At 32.2% G+C, this 19,167-nt stretch overlaps 2 protein-coding genes across 2 annotated transcripts; one reads left to right on the top strand and one right to left on the bottom strand.

Moving 5' to 3' along the window:
• Positions 1–3,153: 3,153 nt before the first annotated feature.
• LOC102597834 (phosphatidylinositol/phosphatidylcholine transfer protein SFH3-like) lies at positions 3,154–7,325 on the bottom strand. The gene is made up of 12 exons (XM_006365227.2): positions 7,213–7,325; positions 6,437–6,698; positions 6,246–6,345; positions 5,900–6,166; positions 5,681–5,758; positions 5,450–5,551; positions 5,313–5,362; positions 4,995–5,094; positions 4,772–4,897; positions 4,355–4,451; positions 3,697–4,052; positions 3,154–3,601 (listed from the first exon to the last, which is right to left on the bottom strand). The coding sequence occupies exons 1-12, from the start codon at positions 7,256–7,258 to the stop codon at positions 3,512–3,514; spliced, it is 1,674 nt and encodes a 557-aa protein (XP_006365289.1). The 5' UTR covers positions 7,259–7,325; the 3' UTR covers positions 3,154–3,511.
• A 3,734-nt stretch (positions 7,326–11,059) lies between these two features.
• Positions 11,060–11,867, top strand: LOC102597522 (uncharacterized). The gene is made up of 2 exons (XM_006365226.2): positions 11,060–11,449; positions 11,557–11,867. Exons 1-2 carry the CDS (start codon positions 11,164–11,166, stop codon positions 11,712–11,714), a joined length of 444 nt encoding a protein of 147 aa, XP_006365288.1. The 5' UTR covers positions 11,060–11,163; the 3' UTR covers positions 11,715–11,867.
• The last annotated feature ends 7,300 nt before the right edge of the window (positions 11,868–19,167 follow it).

The raw sequence follows: 19,167 nt of genomic DNA, 5'->3' as shown, positions 1-19,167 counted from the left end.
CACTCGCACCACTTTTATTGGTGGTGTTTGAACTAAAAAATTGCAAACTTTGAAAAAAAAAAATTGTTTTCAAGTTGAAAATGATAGTAAAAAGTTAAGAGTTTTATGTAAACATGATACAAATTGAGTCTATAATAGTAGAATTACGATAATTTGTATGTGGGCAACCACCCATTATACCTGCACAACTTTTATTAGTTGGGGTTTGGACATAAAATTGCGAAATTATTATAAAAAGAAAAAAATAGTATATGTTTTCAAGTTGAAAATTATAGTTGTGTATGAACATAATATAAATTTAGTCAATATTAGTAGGATTACCATAATCTATGTGTAGCACGCCTAATATACTTGCACAACGTCTATCAATGGCGTTTGGACATAAAATTATGAAATTCTAAAAAGAAAAAAGAATTGTACTTGTTTTCAAGTTAAATATAATAGTCAAAAATTAGAGTTATGTATGAATGTAATTTAAACTGAGTCAATATTAGTATGATTACGATAATCTCTATGTGGCACAATCAAAAAAATTATAAATTTTCATAAAATTGAGTAAAACGAATGACGTCCTGAATATTAACGCCAATAAAATGTGTATAGCTTTATTAACATTTTTATACATAGGTATGCTAGATGAGATTAGTGATTGAAGAAAGAAAATATACATCATATGTGGCTGATGCCGAATCAACAACAATTACATCAACTCTAGGAGTATTAGAATAATAATTGCACAAAATATGCAGCATCAAAATGATAATATAATATATATGCCCCAACAAGGTAACAATTTATTTTTTTCAAAAGTCATTAATGATAAAAGGTAGACCTGATTTTTTCAAAAACCATTAATGATAAAGAAGGTCTTGATTCAATAAGAGAAAAAAGAAATACACAAATTGGGAAATAGATAGAATCTCAACCAATAAAAAGCAATTAAATGCAACGTAGAGTGGAATGGAACTTAATAACAACAATGTAATTAAATGTAAGTTCAGGTGATGAAAGGACTAGAACACTAAAAAATCAATGTAACGTAGTTATTGCTTCTTATTTTAACGATCCTTCCCGATTGCTATATAAGTAGGCCAATAGTGAACGTTTTGGGCCAAAAAGTTTTTTGGGTAGTGATTTATTTTTTTAGGCTAGGCCAGCCTTAGAAGGAATATGGGCTAGACGCAGTCTAAGGTCATCTAAATATGAGTGTGGTATAATGTCTAGGCTTAGCTGATGTATTCTTGTAGGCAAGACATTAAGAAATTCATAGGGCTCTACGAAATTGAATTCGGTTAAGTAAAACTCTCGATATTGATCTTGGCGTGAAAGGGATAGGTCGAGACGTCAAGGGAAGATGTTGTGTTGTGAAAAAGGCACTTTTCACAAATTTCTAATGTTGTAGTGTTTTCGCCTATTCCTTTATCGCGGAAGGCGTTAAGCGAGGAAAACGTGATTTCATGCATAAACATCCACAAAACCTCTTAATTTCTACACGATTTAGGGCAGATTCTACCCAATTTTCACAAAATTCATCGGTAAATGTAAGTTTGTTACTCCCCAATCTTGTAATTTGATCCTTAAGCCTTAGAATCAAGATATTATTCTTGGGGAGGGTTTTGACATAATTTCATGATGGAAAAAGCTCTAAGTTGGGGAGGATGATCATGAATTAGCCAGGGTTAGGATTTGGTTATAATCTGAGGTAATTAATAGGCCATTTTGATTGACTATTACATTTATTTATTATTTTAGACTAAGAAAACGTCAAGACACTTCGAAAGGGGAAATCTTGGATTCTTTAGAGTTTCCAAGAGGCTTGATTCGAGATAGATGATGGTTGTATATTTCCGATTTTTGTATGTATGGATGTTTACTTCTTTGAAGTATCATTTGTGGAATGCATGTTAGAGGAATACATAGGGAGACATATGTGACATCATGTTAATAATCTCATGCAATGGACCTGTTATTGTGACTTGTGGTTTTTCAAGTGGTATTGTTCATTGTGTATGATTTTTTGTGATTGTTGGTTGGCTCGGATACCACATCTAATATGATACTAACTCTGGTTAGCTTGAGTACCAAGTACATTAACTATGGATGACTCAGGTACCACACTGGTACACTAAGAGATTGGATATGGATTTCATGAGAGGACCACACATATGTGTTTATGGTTTCATGAGAAGACCAGACATTTGCATTTGTGATCATGTGGGACATGCATCGATATCTAGGTATTTGTTGTTTCATGATATGTGACTAGGAGTCTATATGAATTTATAATTGTTGATATATATATATTGTTTTTTGTTATTGTTTTGTGGTAAATTGCTTACATTCATATCTTCGACTGGTCATGTGATCCTATCAGTACATTGTGGGTTGTGTACTGATATTGCACCAGTTCTTTTCTTGTTGAGTAGATGACATCTTCCCGTGTCTGATCTGAGACCTCAATTAAGGGACTCTTAACTTCCAATCCATTGGTGAGCTACTCTTTCAGGCTGCCATGAGTTCTAAGCTATTAGATTATGTTTTCTAAGCTTTCGAGGTTGCATCCCCTTTATTTTAGATAGACTTACGACTTTCAGTTCTTAGGAGTGTTTCTTTTCACATAAATGTTTGGCTATGGATGATTGAGTTTATGGGGCTCAATCCTTAGTTGTTTAGAAGTTGTTTTACTACTTTATATGATGAACTTGTTTAAATAAATGGAGTGTTGGGTTTAGTTTGGGTTAGTTGTTGGTTCTCCCACCTGGTAAACTAGTGTGGGTGCCACTCACGACGATTTTAATCATGACAAAGTTATATCAGAGCTCTCTAAATTCGTCGATTTCGTCGTACCAAAACAAGTCTAGTAGTGGTGAGTCACCAAATCTATGCATCTTCCCCTTCTTCAACAGAGAAAGTGATTTCTCTAATTCTCTTCATTAAACACACATAAGAAAAAACATTTAGATCGCGGGGTATTAACTTCGTTTCCTAGAGAATCAAAGTTCAACATGGGACAATTATTTTAGTGGTGAGTTACGTCAACAATTTCTGTTGCATCGAAAAGGTACACAATTCGTTGTTCTCGCTCCGCCTCTCTTTCTTAGAGTACCAAGTTATTAAAAAGTCTAACCGTAGGAAATTTTCTATAAACGGTTCGACTGCATTGATAATGTACGAAATATTTACACATGCAACTTCAATCCTTTAATTTATATAGCCCAGGGCCAAACTTTTCTATAGTCTAGACCCCTATTAGTCCATTCCATTCAAACCATGTACAATTTGTGATCAATGACATGTTTTTTTACAGCAATGCTCGACCAAAATATTGTGAATCCAAACGATCGATCCATCGTTCATTTTGTCCTGTAGCTTCTTCTTTTTCAGATAATCACAAGAGCAGAGAAGACTTCTAGTTTTCCTGATTTGCATCTTCTTGATCTCTAGATGATTCACCGATCAAGACGAACCTATTTTTAATCTTTGGATGTCTCACATTCCATTAAAAATAGACTCAAAATATCCCTAAGAACTTCTTCTTCCTCCTCTTCTTCTCGATGTATGCTAGAAGTTCCGCTTGATGTGCCAGAGCTAACTCAAGAGACTGCAAGTAAAACAATAAAATGCAGATTATATTATACCGTAAACCTGAAATCTCTAATATATATTGTCTAGATTTGAAAGGATACTAACTAATACCTTATGTGTAGCTGAAAGATCTTGCTCCAAAGTATCGATGCGTTTCATGGCGTTGTTAAGTAATTCCTCTTTCTCAGGAGGTAAGGAAGCAGGTTTGTTGGTAAGAGTAATGACTTTCTCCTCGAGTTCTTCCATGCGTTTAATCATGCTGAAGTATTCACTTGAAGATATGGTAAGTTCACTTAATTGATAGCCATGAGCCTGCAGGGTGGCATCAGCTAGCTTCCTTGGCATGTTTCGAGTCATCTTGACTAATGTCACAATACCCATAACAAGGGTCATAACTCCGGTAAATAGATGGTTGCTAAATCCTTCGGGTGACTTAGAAGCATCGTGAATTGGGAAGAAATCTCTACCTGCAATGAAAGATGGATAGAAGTTAATAAAACAAGAAACCAGTAGGATGAAAGCATTAGATACGCGCAATTGGTTATTTTGAGTCAGCAGAACACACTACAACAAAAGAGACATTTAGTGGCAATGGATTTTCCTTTTAGAGGCAACTGAGTTAATGTCATTGCATCCAGAGTCGCTACAGCCTTTACTGACATTCATCTGGTTATGAATATCCATATTTATTATTGCCGCTAAATAATTGCCACAGAATCCTTTATTTGTTGTAGTGACATCTGCTGCATAATTAGAGAAGAACTGGTACCGTTAGCTTTACTCCAAGTTACATCAACTGCCTTGTCCACTATAGGCATATAGTCTTCAGGATCATATGCTCTATGGTAGTTTTTGTTCATGTCAACCTACAAGTAAATAAATAATAAAAGAACGAAAATACGACAAGTACAAATATGGTTAACGGGTAAGCCATAGTACAATCCGTTTCAAGGTATGAAGATTAAGTATCAGAATTTAGCAAAGAAAGTTCGAATTACTTTATTTTGGTCATAATTTGTAACCACGAGAAGGATGAGATATAGGGGAAAAACATATATTTGTTCTTATTTTTCTCAAACATCTTCTTTCAAGCAGATGTTATTGAACCTTAACCTCATTCATGGAATATATAAAGTTAAGAAAATTGGACATATGCTTATATGTGATGGATAACGAAGTAACTTACTTCCTCGTGGAGAGGGGAGAGTTGAGTATGAGCCACATAAACATTTGCATCCTCTGAGATTGTTTTCTCATCAATTGTTGAGATGAAATTTCTATTTGAACATTTATGTTCACCGTTATGAACCATCTGGTATAAAATTAATCACACATTTTAGGCATGTAAAACCGGAAGTGTACATTCAGAACATATGCCTTAATGTTAAATTTCTGAGGTTGAAATCTACCTTCATTATTTCAGGATCATTCCACGGGCCTTTGTCAGATAGCATGCATCCTCCCTTGTCTGCGCAAGTGCATGTACCACCTAAGAATTCTGGTAGCTCGCTGGTATAAGGCGATGAATATAAACTGCATTAGGCTCTATGCAAGAAAGCTACTTTGTTATGCACAATTCATTCTAAATAAATATAACTACTCAAGAATGGTTCTTGTATCAGATGCCTAATTAGTCAATAAACATGCGCGTCCTAGAAGCATATAACTTTGAGTTATGCTAGAAGCTAAAGAAACTAGAGAAAATATTTAACTCTACGTATATTTACCTGGCATCGATTACTTCAAGCAACTTGCTCTGGTATTTGTTACCAAGAACCTAAAAGAAAGAACGATGAATTGGTTATTCTTATGAGAGTGAGACAGAATCAATGCATATAGAAGGAAAGACGTTATGTGCGTGTACATGAATCTTTGCCGTAGTCTTGGGGTCTAGGAATGACTTGACAGAGTTCCATAAGAGCCTGAATCCAGAACCAGCATTGATGATATACATGCGGCACAAGCTCTAAACGATGATATAAGAAAATAATCAAGTAAGCAAAGAAACTCAACAACTCATCAAGATAAGAACATCAAACAAGACAAGAGAGATATAGCACAATGTCTTAAGCTAGTCGCAAAAAGAATCAAGTACCTCGGGATAATTGTTACCATCAATAGATTGGAGGCATTGAATGAGCTCCCTTGCTGATTTGTTGAAGTTCTTCAGTCCCTGCACCATAAATCATATAGTTTAAATTACTGATTAATATAAGCTCACAATAGAATAAACATAAATTCCTTCCTTTAGTTTTTCCATGGTTACATTCTAAGGTTCTCATTCGATTTAATAATTTTCGAAATACGAACATACCACTCCTTGGACATCTAGAATAGTTGTGCTTGTATCAATGTGCCTTTTTGATGCAATGGAGCAGGCAGGCATCTTGTCATTGAGGGTCCTCTCGAACTCCTGCACGTGGTACTTGAGATAGCGATCCATTGTTGTAACTTGTAAAAGCTTGACAGAATCTACTTGACCAATTCTTTCAATATAAACCGGTCTTCCCTCCTTGTCAACTCCGTGATGTCCTTGTGGATAATACTTAAGGACTTCTTCCTTTTCCTTAAACTCGAAGTCCTAACAGAAATTTACAACAACACATTCCCTCAAATTTCTTGGATTATGATTTCTACACTAACATTTTTAAAAAGCTTACCTCCACGATAGTGTCTGCACCAAATTCGCTCCTCCACTTGATCATATCAGCCCACATCTGCTTGGATTTATCAATATCGAATTTTCTAGCCTTCAAGAATCTGTTTCATCATTAAGACTAAATGTTAGACAAGATCCAAATCTTTTGATAAGATATACTTGTCATCAAAAACACATAATGAGTATAATCACCTTAACAATTTATGATAATCATCATGTTTTCCGGGAAGTAATTCGTCTAAGATAAGCGCTTGTCGGAATGCATCAACTGCCTTTATTTCCTCTGCATCATGCTCATCCTCAACAATAACAGACATAACTCTGCTGTTCCGTCTGCCCTTTTTTGTAAAAGAATGTCTAAATTTGGTAGAGGCATTAACTGCCTTCTTCTTGAGAGACCCAAGCCTTGTTTTCCTCTCATGCTCATGGTTTTCCATGTCAATCTTTTCTAGACCTATAAAACGAGAACAATTCAATCGTTGTATGGATGCAAACTTTAAAGATACGACACATGGCTATGATATCATGTAAAGATATAACACATGGGTCTAACTCAATCCGAAAAACTAGCTCATGAGGGGAGGATTGTCCAAGTTCATGTAAGCAAACCATCAGTCCATTTCCCCACCAATGTGGGACTTTATTCCACTTTAACACCCCTTCACACCCAGGCCTAACTAAAGCATGAAACCGCGAGTCCAAACGAGGATGAACCTGACCCTGACATCATGTAAAGATATGACACATGGACCTAACTCAATTCTAAACGCTAGTTCATGAGGAGAAGATTGACAGAATCCATGTAAGGAAACCGTCAATACATTCGCCAACCAATGTGAAACTTTAACCCACTCTAACACAAACTAATTAGTCTAATAACCTAACTTGCCTTGGAAATAATGCAAATTGAAATATCTTGTCAACAACAACAAAAGAGGAAATATTGTAAATGAAGATTGAAGACATACTTGGTCTGAATGGTTGGTCAAGAGGTCCTGACATATTGCCACTCATGATTGTAGCTGTGATAATATATATAGATACCGCAAAAATATATACAATTTGGTATACTACTCTCTTGTATGCCTACATTTTAAAAACAAAATTGAAATCAGATCAGTAGAACCATGTTAAAAGACATAACAGTATGTATGTAAACATTTGAGGGCATAAGCCACCAACAACAGTGAAATTTTAGGTGATAGAAATCCCAAATTTTGCCAAGTTCAAATAAAACGAATGAATATTCATACCCCTAAAAAGAAACACATAAGATAGGAGGGTATTTATTTAAAGATAAATGAAAATATAACATAAAGGGGTCGTTTGGTTTAAAGAAATGGTGGGTTAGTTATGTTAGTTATCTTGGGATACCTTTCTTATTTGATTGTTTGATTTAATGTATTAAAACCACATGCACAGCATAATTTTTAAGAAGTTCATTGTTTATAAAAATATCATTCACCTTATTTAGCAGAAGAAGGATGCGATGGAGCGGAGGGATCCTACATTATTATTTTTTGTCATTTTTATTGTTTTTTTCCGAGATAACTGATCTCCATATTATTATTGTACAAATCATAAATCTTGATTTAAAACTTATCACACGATTAATAATGAAACTAAAATTTTATCCCAGAACTATCTATTAACCAACCACCAAAATCACTTGTTACAAATAAGATCATGTTGCTGCATGGAAAGAGATAAATGTTGACTAATTTGGCTAATGTTGATGTCCAGCATACCAAACGATCCCTAAATTCTTGGGCACGAAAATATTGATAATTAAAATAAAACAAAAGAAGGGTAATTACATGAATGAAAATGGATTTTTAGAGAAATGGAAAAGGAGAAGACTAATGAGAGATATATTACCAGTGGCAAAAAAATAGATAGGACATTGAGAAAGAAAGAAAGGGGTCTCTTAAATCATCAAATATTTCCTAAAGAATTGGGATACCAATAATTCAATGAATGGGGAAGCGATTATTATTCTCTAATATAGATTTAGAATACATAAAATTCAACTATAACCCTACATTCATATTTCTGTTTAAAGATAGAGATTAATTGTTGTGAAAGGCACTCCCTCCATATATTCTAATTAATGACAATATTTATTTATTTTTGAAACAATTCTTTAATTCTAATTTTTGACGTGACTTGTTTAAAATTACAAGATTCGAAAACCTATCTTCTTTACTTTTTAAACTCAATGTTAAAACAAAGAAAGTATTAGTTCTCTAATTACATCATTGTTAAATTTTGAAATAAGTACAAAAGTATATAGCAACAACAAACAACAACCACCCAGTACTGGAATCCCATTAAGTAGGGTTTGGGAAGGGTAGAATGTATGCAGACCTGATCACTACCTCGTGGACGTAGAGAGGTTGTTTCAGAAAGACTATCGACTCAAGTGCATCAAATTCAAGTAAAAGAAGAAGAAAACAACGAAAAAAGTGTATCAGTTAATAAGAAAAGCATTGTAAAGTATACTTGAACGAAACAATAACACCATATGACAAAAACTACAATGGTATGACTAGTACTACAATAGACACTAACAAGACTAACCTTTCGCAAAGCAAGGAAACACTCTACCCCTACTAACTTTCTATATAATATGCGATCTTCACTTCTTCCTATCTAGAGTTATTTCCTCGGTGATATGAAGTTTCTTCATGTCTTGTCTAATAACCTCTCCTTGATACTTTTTGGCCTACCTCTACCCCTATGTGTACCCCCTACAATCAACCATTGACACCTCTTTACTGGGGCATCAACGGCCCTTCTCTTCACATGTCCAAATAATCTCTGTATTGCTTCCTTCATCTTGTCCGCCACAGAATTTCACTCCCACTTTCTCCTGAATAACCTCATTCCTAATCTTGTCGCTCCTAGTATGCTCATACATCCATCTCAACATCCTCATCTCCAGAACATAAATCTTCTGAACATGGGAGTTCTTGACTGGCCAACACTCTACTATATATAACAAGGACGGTTTAACCACCACTCTGTAGAACTTACGTTTAAGCTTGGGCGGTACCTTCTTATCACATAAGACTCCAAAGGCAAGCCTTCAATTCATCTAGGCCGCCCCAATGTGATTTGTGGAATCATCATTGATATCCTCACTATCTTGAATTACAGAACCAAGATACGTAAAACTTTCTCTCTTGGCGATAGTTGTGTGGCATGTCTTACTTCCACTCCCGCTTCATCCAACGCAACGCTAAATTTGCACTCAAAATATTTTTTTGTCCTGCTCAACCTAAACCCTTTGGACTCTAAAGTTTGTCTTCAAACTTCCAACCTAGCATTAACTTTGTCTCGTTTCTCCTCAATCAGTTTTATGTCATCCACAAATAATTTACACCATGGAACCTCCTCCTGAATAGACCGCGTCAACTCATCCATCCTCAAGGCAAATAGAAAAGGTATAAGAACCAATCCCTGATGTAGCCTCATCTCAACTGGAAAGTGCTCAAAGTATCCTCTCACTGTCCTATTCGGAATCTTGACTCCATCATACATGTCTTTTGTCGCCCAAATATAAACCATCGGGACAGCTTTAGCCTCCAAACACCTCTAGAGGACAATCCTCAAGACTTTTTCATATGTCTTTTTAAGATTAATGAACATCATATGTAGGTCCGTCTTTCTTTCCTACATTTCTCCGTTAGTCTCCAGATAAAATGGATGACTTCAGTAGTCGATTTTCCATGCATGAATCCAAATGAATTCTCATAAATGGACACATCTTTCCTCATCATCATATCCACCACTCTCTCCCAAATCTTTATAGTATGTATGGCTTAGCAATTTGATATTCTTGTAATCATTACCGTTTTTATATCACCCTTGTTCTTGTACAATGGGGCAGCTCTATTCATCAAATATTTTTGCCTTCTTAAAATAGCATTAAACAACTCAGTCAACTACTCTATACCTTGTCTGTGCTCTTCCAAAATTCCACCAGAATCTCATCGGGTCCAGTCACTCTCCCTATGCTCATCCTACTAATAACATGTCTAACCTCCTCAATCCTAAAACACCTACAGTACCCAAAGTTCTGAAGTCTTTCAGAGTGCCAAAATTCTCCCAACACAATTTTTATGTCCTCTTCAGTTCTTCGTTTAAGAGTTTGTGGAAATACGCTTGTCAGCTTTAATTTACTTAATGGCAGTCTTTTCCACCATGCACTTTACTTTTGTTTATCCTTGATGCACTTCATTTGATTCAAATCGCGAGTCTTTCTCTACCTCGGTTCCACGAGCCTATCTAAGTATTTAAGGGGTAAGTCAAATAAAGAGTTGGTCATGATATGATAATTTTTTTGTAGAATCCACATGGTCTTGATATATAGCATCAAAGGCTGCTACATAGGACATTTATTGCCAACTATGTGTGAAATGAAAGTTGGAGGTGGAACCACGTATAGTAAGAAAGAATAATCTACAGATGCATATTACCTTTTTATCTATAATCCAAAAAGGATGGATATACACACAATGTAACATTTAGTACAAGATACTCACATCTTGATATTAGTAAATAAGTTTTTTAATGATACTACACTATAAATAATAAGTATGAAAAAATATATATAGACATGTTATTAAAAATTGGCTTAATATCACAAATGGCTTCCCTTTGACGAGTTCATAGGTTGAATAAAAGAAGCCTCCATTTACGTGCAACCACACACATTCCTAAACCAAACCACAAGTAAATAAGCATTTTCCCTTGTTCTTTGCTGCTTCTTAGTCCCTAAGCATCTTGTTACTAACACGCTTTGATGAGAACTTGAGTTAAATAATTTCCTTTTACCTTACTAATAAATCATAAACGATTAACAACGTAACAACAATAACAAAAGTTGTGTTTTTTTGAATATCCAAACAACGACAATGATGATTCAACCATTATTTGCGCTTGTATTTCTTGAAGTGGTCGTGATATTGACCCTCATATTCCGAACCCCTTTAAGGAAACCGGTTTTGATGGCATTGGATAAATCGAAGCAAGGAAGGGGACCTGTCATAGTAAAGAGTGCTGGAGGAACGTTATTCGTTGTTTTAGTCTCCATCTTGTTCAACGTCACTCTAATGCAGAACCGCGCAACTGATTCTGGCACTGTTAATCCAACTGATCAAGTTTTGTTGGCTAATCATCTCTTAGAAGCCTCGCTCTTGGGTGAATATAATCTTGACTAATTTAGATCGTGATGATTCATATAACAGACTATTTTTGGTATATGATGTAAAATAATGTCTTTTTTTTTTCTGGTGTTACAAATGCAGGGTTCACATTGTTTCTTGCTTTGGTCATAGATAGACTTCATTACTACATAAAAGAGCTTCGTCTGCTAAGGAAGACTTTGGAGGGAGAAAAGAAAACGAACCAGAGTCGCGATCAGGTGGAAAATGCAGCATCAAAAAGTCCGAGCATAAGTACATAAGCATATTATGGAGGCTATATATTTATGTTTTACCAAACTCTATACTTATTTAATTTCTCTGTTTGTTTGGTCTTTTAGGTTGCCTTTCCTAGTGTAAGGTGAAGTTGTATGTTTTTCTTCAATTATTTCCTAAATGTCTGATTGTAGTTTGTATGATTTATTTGTTTCAAGATTATACCGTTATGTAACTTCTACTTTTCTTGTAGAATTGCCAAGAAATAGAAATGGAAACAAACCATATATTTAAGGGGAAAAAAAACAAATGAAGATGCGATTGTTTTCACCTTTTGAAATTAAGAGACGTAGATGTTGGGATATAGACTATTAGCCATGTGGTTGTTATCTATAATTCATGTAAACAGTATGTTTCTGAAATGTTTCCGCATATTGCTATTTTCCAACTATAGAAAATTGAAAGTAAAATGAGAGCAATTTGATTAAGGTGTAAGAACTTATAACAGAGTAAAGGGCCAACAAAAGCTACGCAAATATGATGATATGCAAACACTGCATCTGATTCCTTCACTCAATCGAAGGTGCAATCGATGACGATGGCTGAAGTGATTTAAGACAGGCTCAGGAGGAAGAAGATGATCCGATACATTAGCGAAAGCAACTCCTATTAATCTGCAATCTGTAATCAGTGGCGTACACAAAAAAAATTATAAGTGGGTTCGCCCCTGTCTGCAATGGTCGCATTCCTATCCAGACATATGGGCCTAGTTTCCTTGTCAACCAAATCATTCATTTTCTGCAGAGGCGTATCTAAGGGGTCACCGGGTTCACGTGAACCCATGGTCCCTCCCGAGATCATATATAGTAGTGTTATATTTTTAAAAAAGTATTGAAATATAGATGTGTAAATTCACACTTGAAGTATCACATAATGCTACTATGGATGGGTGCACCTCTCTCCGCAAGGTTAGAAATTTGAATTTTATATTTATCTTATTTTATTTTTCTTTCTAAAATTAAATAACACGTCTCTATGTGGTAATTGGTATATATATATATATATATATATATATATATATATACCAATAATTTTATGACCTATAAGAATTAATTTTAGACCTATAATTTTAAAATTTTAACGGTTTTCAGTAGTAAAAACCTAAATGTCGAACCGATCAAATTTATATCATAGATCAATCTTTTTATAAGGTGCACCCATCATCTCAAAATCCTGGATACGCTTTTGATTTTCTGCTATATTTTTTTCTTGTAAATTTTCGTAAGTATACATTTGTGTATATATATACACTCACACATACAGTACTCTTTCATTTTGTTTTGGGAAGATCAATAGTCCTGATCCATGAATTTGTTGACAAGTTCCTTGTGATATCATGACTAAATGCATTCAACCTTGTACATATATATACAAATGTGCTTTGATCGATCCATCTACTCCCTTTATTCCTAATTATTTGTCTACTTTTGAATTGACATACTTATTAATTTACCATTTTAACTCTATTAATTATGAGGTGGATGAATTAAAATTCTAAGATTTTCAAAAAGTTTTATCTTTTTCAAAATAATTAATTGAGGGTATAATAGGTAAAAACAATTGTCCTTACTTGATTTATCAAAATGGACAAGTAAAAAAAGAAAATTTGACAAGTAATTAGGGAGAGAGGGAGTATTAATTTTCGTTTGACTAATACTTCCTCAGACTATCTTTATGTGTTCATATTTGACTTGGCACACTCCTTAATTAAGAAATGATAAATAGGGGACATTAACCCCTATTAATTATTTTTTGTTAGACTTGATAAACTACCTTTTTGTTGAATGTTTATAATTTTATGACATTATATTTATAATATTAATCCTTTTGTCAAACATGCACTTCATGATGTTCATAGAAATTTGTACTTTTAGATTTTATGATTATTCTATGATTAGTTTAATTAAAATATACTAATTTGAAAACTATAAATCAATTATTCTTTATACTATTGGTTAATAAGAATATATTTTTAAAAGACAATATATATCTTAAATATTCAATTTAATATCATTTATAGGCCCTTATTTGTCTAATATAAATTCTTAATTTTAGATAATTAATTTTATTTTTTAAAATTCAATATAACCTCATGATTACACTTGTGCAATGAAGTACATTACTTATATTGTGATAAACAAACAGGTTAGCGTAGTTACTAGTTGGTGTAATCACTAGACTGATAATTACTACTCTAAATAATTACACCAATTCCAATTACCTGATAGACACAAAATGATAAATTATTTATTGATTTTATAAACTGGAAAAATATTATTGAAATTATCATATAAACAAGAGGTGAAGACTTTTATACAAAAAAAAAATTACTTCTTTAGAAATCATGATATTATCCTCTTTTTTCTTAATTCATGTGACAATTTTTTCATAAAAGCATAAACATTATCCTTTGAACGAAAAAACTAAGACATACTAATAAAGTATATGAGCTAATGTTATCTATAATGAAGTAAATTAGCATAATAAGAAAATTAATTTTAATAATAATAATCAAAACTTCAATTTTTATTTATACAAGTAAAAATAGCAGAGAGTAATAACAATCCAAATATATTTTGATGTAGGTAATATAAAATAATTAATTTAATTAAGGTCAAATTTTTTAAAATGGTATTATTTATATTTTAAATTATTTTAAACTATAATTTATGTAATACTTTATCAATGCCAATCAAAACTTGTTTATTTATATAGTCAATAGAGAACACTTCCGCCGTTTATATTACTTAATCCTCACTCTAAAAGTAGTTATTTTAATTTACTTGTATGAAATCAAAAGAATTTTTTATATTTTTTAAATTTCTATTCTTAGTATTAAATTACTGCATAAAATAGTAGTAGTCAAATTTAAAGTTTCAAAGGATTATAAATAATGTTAGTTCCAATTAATTTTATTAAGTGGTATCATATCAAGAAGGGCCAAGTAATATGAAACGCGTGGAGTAAGAGAGTGGAGAAAGACAAAAATATACGCATGCATTTCACACGCTTAATGCATAATATATTGAAATAACAGTCATAAAAATAATATTAAATCTTACGAAAAATTTATAAAAAAATATAATTCTACTTATAATGTTAATGAACTTAAATAAAAAGTTATAAATATCTAAGTTAAAAAATAAATTATATATAATATAAAGAATATATATATTCTTTATATATGTGATATTACAAAGATAAAATGGACAATACATAGAATAAAGGGGGGAGTTCGATTATTATTCAAAGTTGAGAGGAGAGTTTGATTTTTAAAACAAAGTTGGCGGGTGAAATAATTTTCGCCTCCCAAAAATATAAAGAAGGAAGCAACCCAAATTGGTATTTTTAAGCTTTTAGCCAACACTCCCTTTCTCCTTTTAGATTACGAGGAGTTTTATCTGAATAGTAAGGATTTTTCTTAAAAAGAAACTGCAATTGTTTGATTAAAATAATAAAATAAAAACCTCTTCTGATTTCAGAAATTATCTTATGATTCTTCGATTATAATTTGTACTATGTTGCTCGGACTCTTCAAAAGTGTCAATGGGTGCGTGTCGGATTCGCCAAAAATAGTGTATTTTTGGAGAATTCGAGACGGGTGCGGCATCAAAAGTGAAGAGTCCGCGCAACTAAGAATCTATATATGAAATCAACCATTTCTTATATAAAAAAAAATCAATTTTTCTCCTTCTCAGTGTCTAATTAGCTGAAAGAATAATACTAATAATTCAATAAGATCCAAATCAACTCATACCTCAGCTTCCTTATTCATGTACCATCTCCGTCCACTTTTAATTGTCATGATTTCCTTTATTAGAGTCAAACGATAAGTACTTTGACTAATATTATACAATGTATTTTTACATCATATTGATATGCAAAAAGTTGCAACTTATAGTACTTTTCGTATAGAATATCTAAATTTTTTTGTTTAAACTATTAAATTAATGTAATCTAATTTCACTTTGAAAATTAGTCAAATTGACTTTTGAAAAGCTCAACATGACAATTAAAAGTGGACGGAGGGAGTAGTAACTTCTTGTATCTCAATTTCTACGAAGGAGTTTCGATGCTACGGTCAAAATACTTAGCTTCGCATTTCGATTATAAGTTTGAGTATTGATGTTTTAAAATAAAATCATATACTGGAAAACTAGACAAAAATTAATACAAGTCTAAACAACTAATTAATGACTCAAAATATTCATCACTTAGCATATTTGAGTTTTTATTATTTTTAAAAATAAAATTTACATATTTGTGAATTACTACAAATCAACACATATAGTTCATCAATGGATCACATGACGACAAATAAGGCAAATCACGCAATCATCATTCGTACGTTCTTCATGGATGACTGATGACTAATAGGTACCATCCCATTGAACCGTCGCGATTCTTCTCGTAACAAATTCTCTCTACCATGAGAAACTTTGTCAATGTCTAATGTTACATCAACGACAATCTCAAACTCTCTAAGATCTTTCTTAGATGTATTTGCAACAATTATGCGTGTTTTGCGTATTATATCTTGGATGACTCTGTCACGACTATTATTATCAAAGTATTCCTCGTCTATGTTATCGAGATTTCTTTGCATGACATTATAGAACATGTCATGTGACATATATTCAGAAGGGTTGAGTTTGAGACAAAGTGATTTGGTATTATTTCGATTATAAAACCAATTTTGTTCATGAGTATGAATGTTGAATTGAATGGTTAAAGGAGATAAAGAAGTAAAGGGAGAAGTGATGATATATTTTGTTTCAATTTTTGTGTGAACATTAGAGGAGGTAATATTGGGGTATTCTAAAGCATTTTCCATGTTGAAAGTGGGAATTAAACAAAAATAGTGGTTTCAATATACTATATATATAGTGATTTTTTCCTATTACCCTATTAATTTGTATTGAAATGGGAGTTGTTTTTGTCAACGGAAATAGAGATAATTTCATATTATTAATTAGGTAACTTACTTTTAAGGTAACTTACTTGTAATGATAAGTAATTATCATTTATATATATTATATTATAATATATATAAGTGGAAAATCCTAACCTTAAAGTTAATTAATTAAATAATAATTTATTGTTTTGAAAATATTTCATCTTCCATCAATATCCATGTGAATGTCCAATTAATTAGTACATAAATAATACTTTATTCATTAGTCTTTTACATTTTAAATCTTTGCACTTTGCAGCTTATATTCTTAAGTTTTATACATGTACTAGAGTTAATATACTGCTTTTTCAAGTGATCTTTTGAGCCTGCTACGTAACTCCATCGGTCCACTTTTAATTGTCATAGTTTCTTTTTTAGAGTCAAATTATAAGAACTTTGACTAACATTTTATTACGATGCATTTTTTTCATCATATTGATATATAAAAAATTACATTTTATAGTCGTTTTTGTATAGTTTTTGAATATTTAAATTTTTTGTTTAAAATATCGAATTAATATAATCTAATTTAACTTTGAAAACTAGTCAAATTGACTTTTGAAAAATACAACATAACAAATAAAAATGGACGGAGAGGGTATATATATTAATGAATCATTAATTCATAATTGGTGCATTAAGTCAAATATTGCATCATTCTCACTCCTCCACTTTAGCCATCTAAGTTCTAAGTGTGCCTTCAATTACTGGAAAAGTCAGTAATTAATTCATGATGATCATTCATGATATTCAACAAAACTACGGTCTTTAAAAGAAATATGTATATGGATTACATTTATGGCTATTGACTATTTTTCTACGTATTGGATTAAATTTATTTCTTTTATTGATTTCTTTTTTATAACCACATTAAATTTTAATAACATATTTTTTATGACATTATTGGGGAATTTGTATTTGAAATTTTGGGAAAGAAGTAGATTATGTGACACTTTTTCTTTTGGACAAAAAGTATATTATTTTTCTCCTTTTTTGGCATTTTCCTATTTATTTTTTCCTATTAATGGGATGTAAAAATGTTTTTTTTTAAAGAACTAGCTCAAAAGTCACTCCTTTAATACTTTTCACCACATAATTATTTTTTCTCTATGCTTAAATCTCCATGACTTACATTTTCTTGTAATAGTAGCAATTTGCAAATCAAAGGTGACTCTTCCCCTTTTTTTTCTCTTTCTAATTGGTGGCCACTTTAAAGGAGTCAATTTGACATGCAAGAAAAAGATATATTTTTTTTTTTTAATTTCATCTCATTTCACTTGATTATTTTTTATTATTTTCAATGTTCTGAATATCTCTTTTGAAATATAGAAACTTTTGTATGTCTTAGATAGTTGCACATTTTAATTTCTCTATATTTATATTAGAGTGAAGTTTAGGTATGGCACTCATATCATATGCTTGTCCCTAAAATCACAAATAATCAACTTCTTATATGTCGTACGAGTCTAACTAAAATTAACCGATTTTAATTTTCAGGTTTATATGACACAAACTCATCTACACACTGAATTTATCGATAATAACTCATGAAACACTTAGATTATTCTGCAAATAACTCGCAATTTCACAGTTATATTTTCTATTACACATTATACGAATGTGTTTCATAGGATATATACAGTGGCGAATTTAGAGCCAAAAAATAAGGCACCGACACCCATGATCTTTTCGTAAAATTAGATATTTTATAAATATATTTTCTAAAATTTGTATAATATTATATTCTGACACCCGTACTACAAGAAGTCTAAAAAGGTCCACATGGTTAAGTTTAAATGGTCCACATGGTTAAATGTTGAGCTTTTGAGCTTGAGGATTAAGGATCAATTCCACTTCATATATATATATATATATGACAAATGCCTTCTCTTTCCGTCTACGCTTTCCCGAATGAAAGAATTGCATGTAGAAATCTGTAGGAGTTTATAGATTAATTGGTTGATATTGTAGATTTGAGCCCACTAAACCTACCAACCCCTGACAGTCGAAGTACCCGTCATCCTACAGATTGATGTGTCGTGGTTTTACGACATTTGTTATGCTTAAACCTTAGAATTTATGCAAGTTCTTTAGCAATTTTTAGTAGATTTAATAATGTGTTTTGTAGATATTTTACAGATAAACATAATTTGTTAGTGTGAACATTTTAATATTATAAAAGTATGCTTATTTGCATTGCCACATTGACAACTTGATTCTGTCCGTTGGAGTTGCCTCTAAGGCAGTACTTCCTCTATTGATTGTTGGTCACCTGATTCTCCTTTAAGTGGCTGAGTAATGCCAATTGTTATTTGGCTTAAATGCCATTATTCATGGTGATAAACGTTCAAGTGAACGTTGTGAATTATGGTGGTTGTGCAGCTCTTCAGTTTTGCACGTTTGTGGCATTGGATGCCCTCACATTATTTCACTCATTATTCTCCATTATCCTTGTAACATATGTAACTCCTAAAACCATTATCTTC

This window comes from Solanum tuberosum, unplaced genomic scaffold, assembly GCF_000226075.1.
Source record: "Solanum tuberosum cultivar DM 1-3 516 R44 unplaced genomic scaffold, SolTub_3.0 scf00515, whole genome shotgun sequence".
Classification (NCBI taxonomy): Eukaryota; Viridiplantae; Streptophyta; class Magnoliopsida; order Solanales; family Solanaceae; genus Solanum; species Solanum tuberosum.
The sequence above is the reverse complement of the archived record's forward strand: the minus strand, read 5'-3'. Positions and strand labels throughout refer to the sequence as shown.

What these genes read in the sequence shown, in the direction of transcription:
- LOC102597834 (XM_006365227.2), bottom strand. Translation starts at nt 7,258, where the DNA reads ATGAGTGGCAATATGTCAGGACCTCTTGACCAACCATTCAGACCAA. An exon ending in TGACCAACCATTCAGACCAA is followed by an intron (nt 6,699 to 7,212) that starts GTATGTCTTCAA and finishes CTCGTTTTATAG; the next exon opens with GTCTAGAAAAGATTGACATG. An exon ending in ATCTTTCAGCTACACATAAG is followed by an intron (nt 3,602 to 3,696) that starts GTATTAGTTAGT and finishes TTTTACTTGCAG; the next exon opens with TCTCTTGAGTTAGCTCTGGC.
- LOC102597522 (XM_006365226.2), top strand. Translation starts at nt 11,164, where the DNA reads ATGATGATTCAACCATTATTTGCGCTTGTATTTCTTGAAGTGGTCGTG. An exon ending in CTTAGAAGCCTCGCTCTTGG is followed by an intron (nt 11,450 to 11,556) that starts GTGAATATAATC and finishes TTACAAATGCAG; the next exon opens with GGTTCACATTGTTTCTTGCT.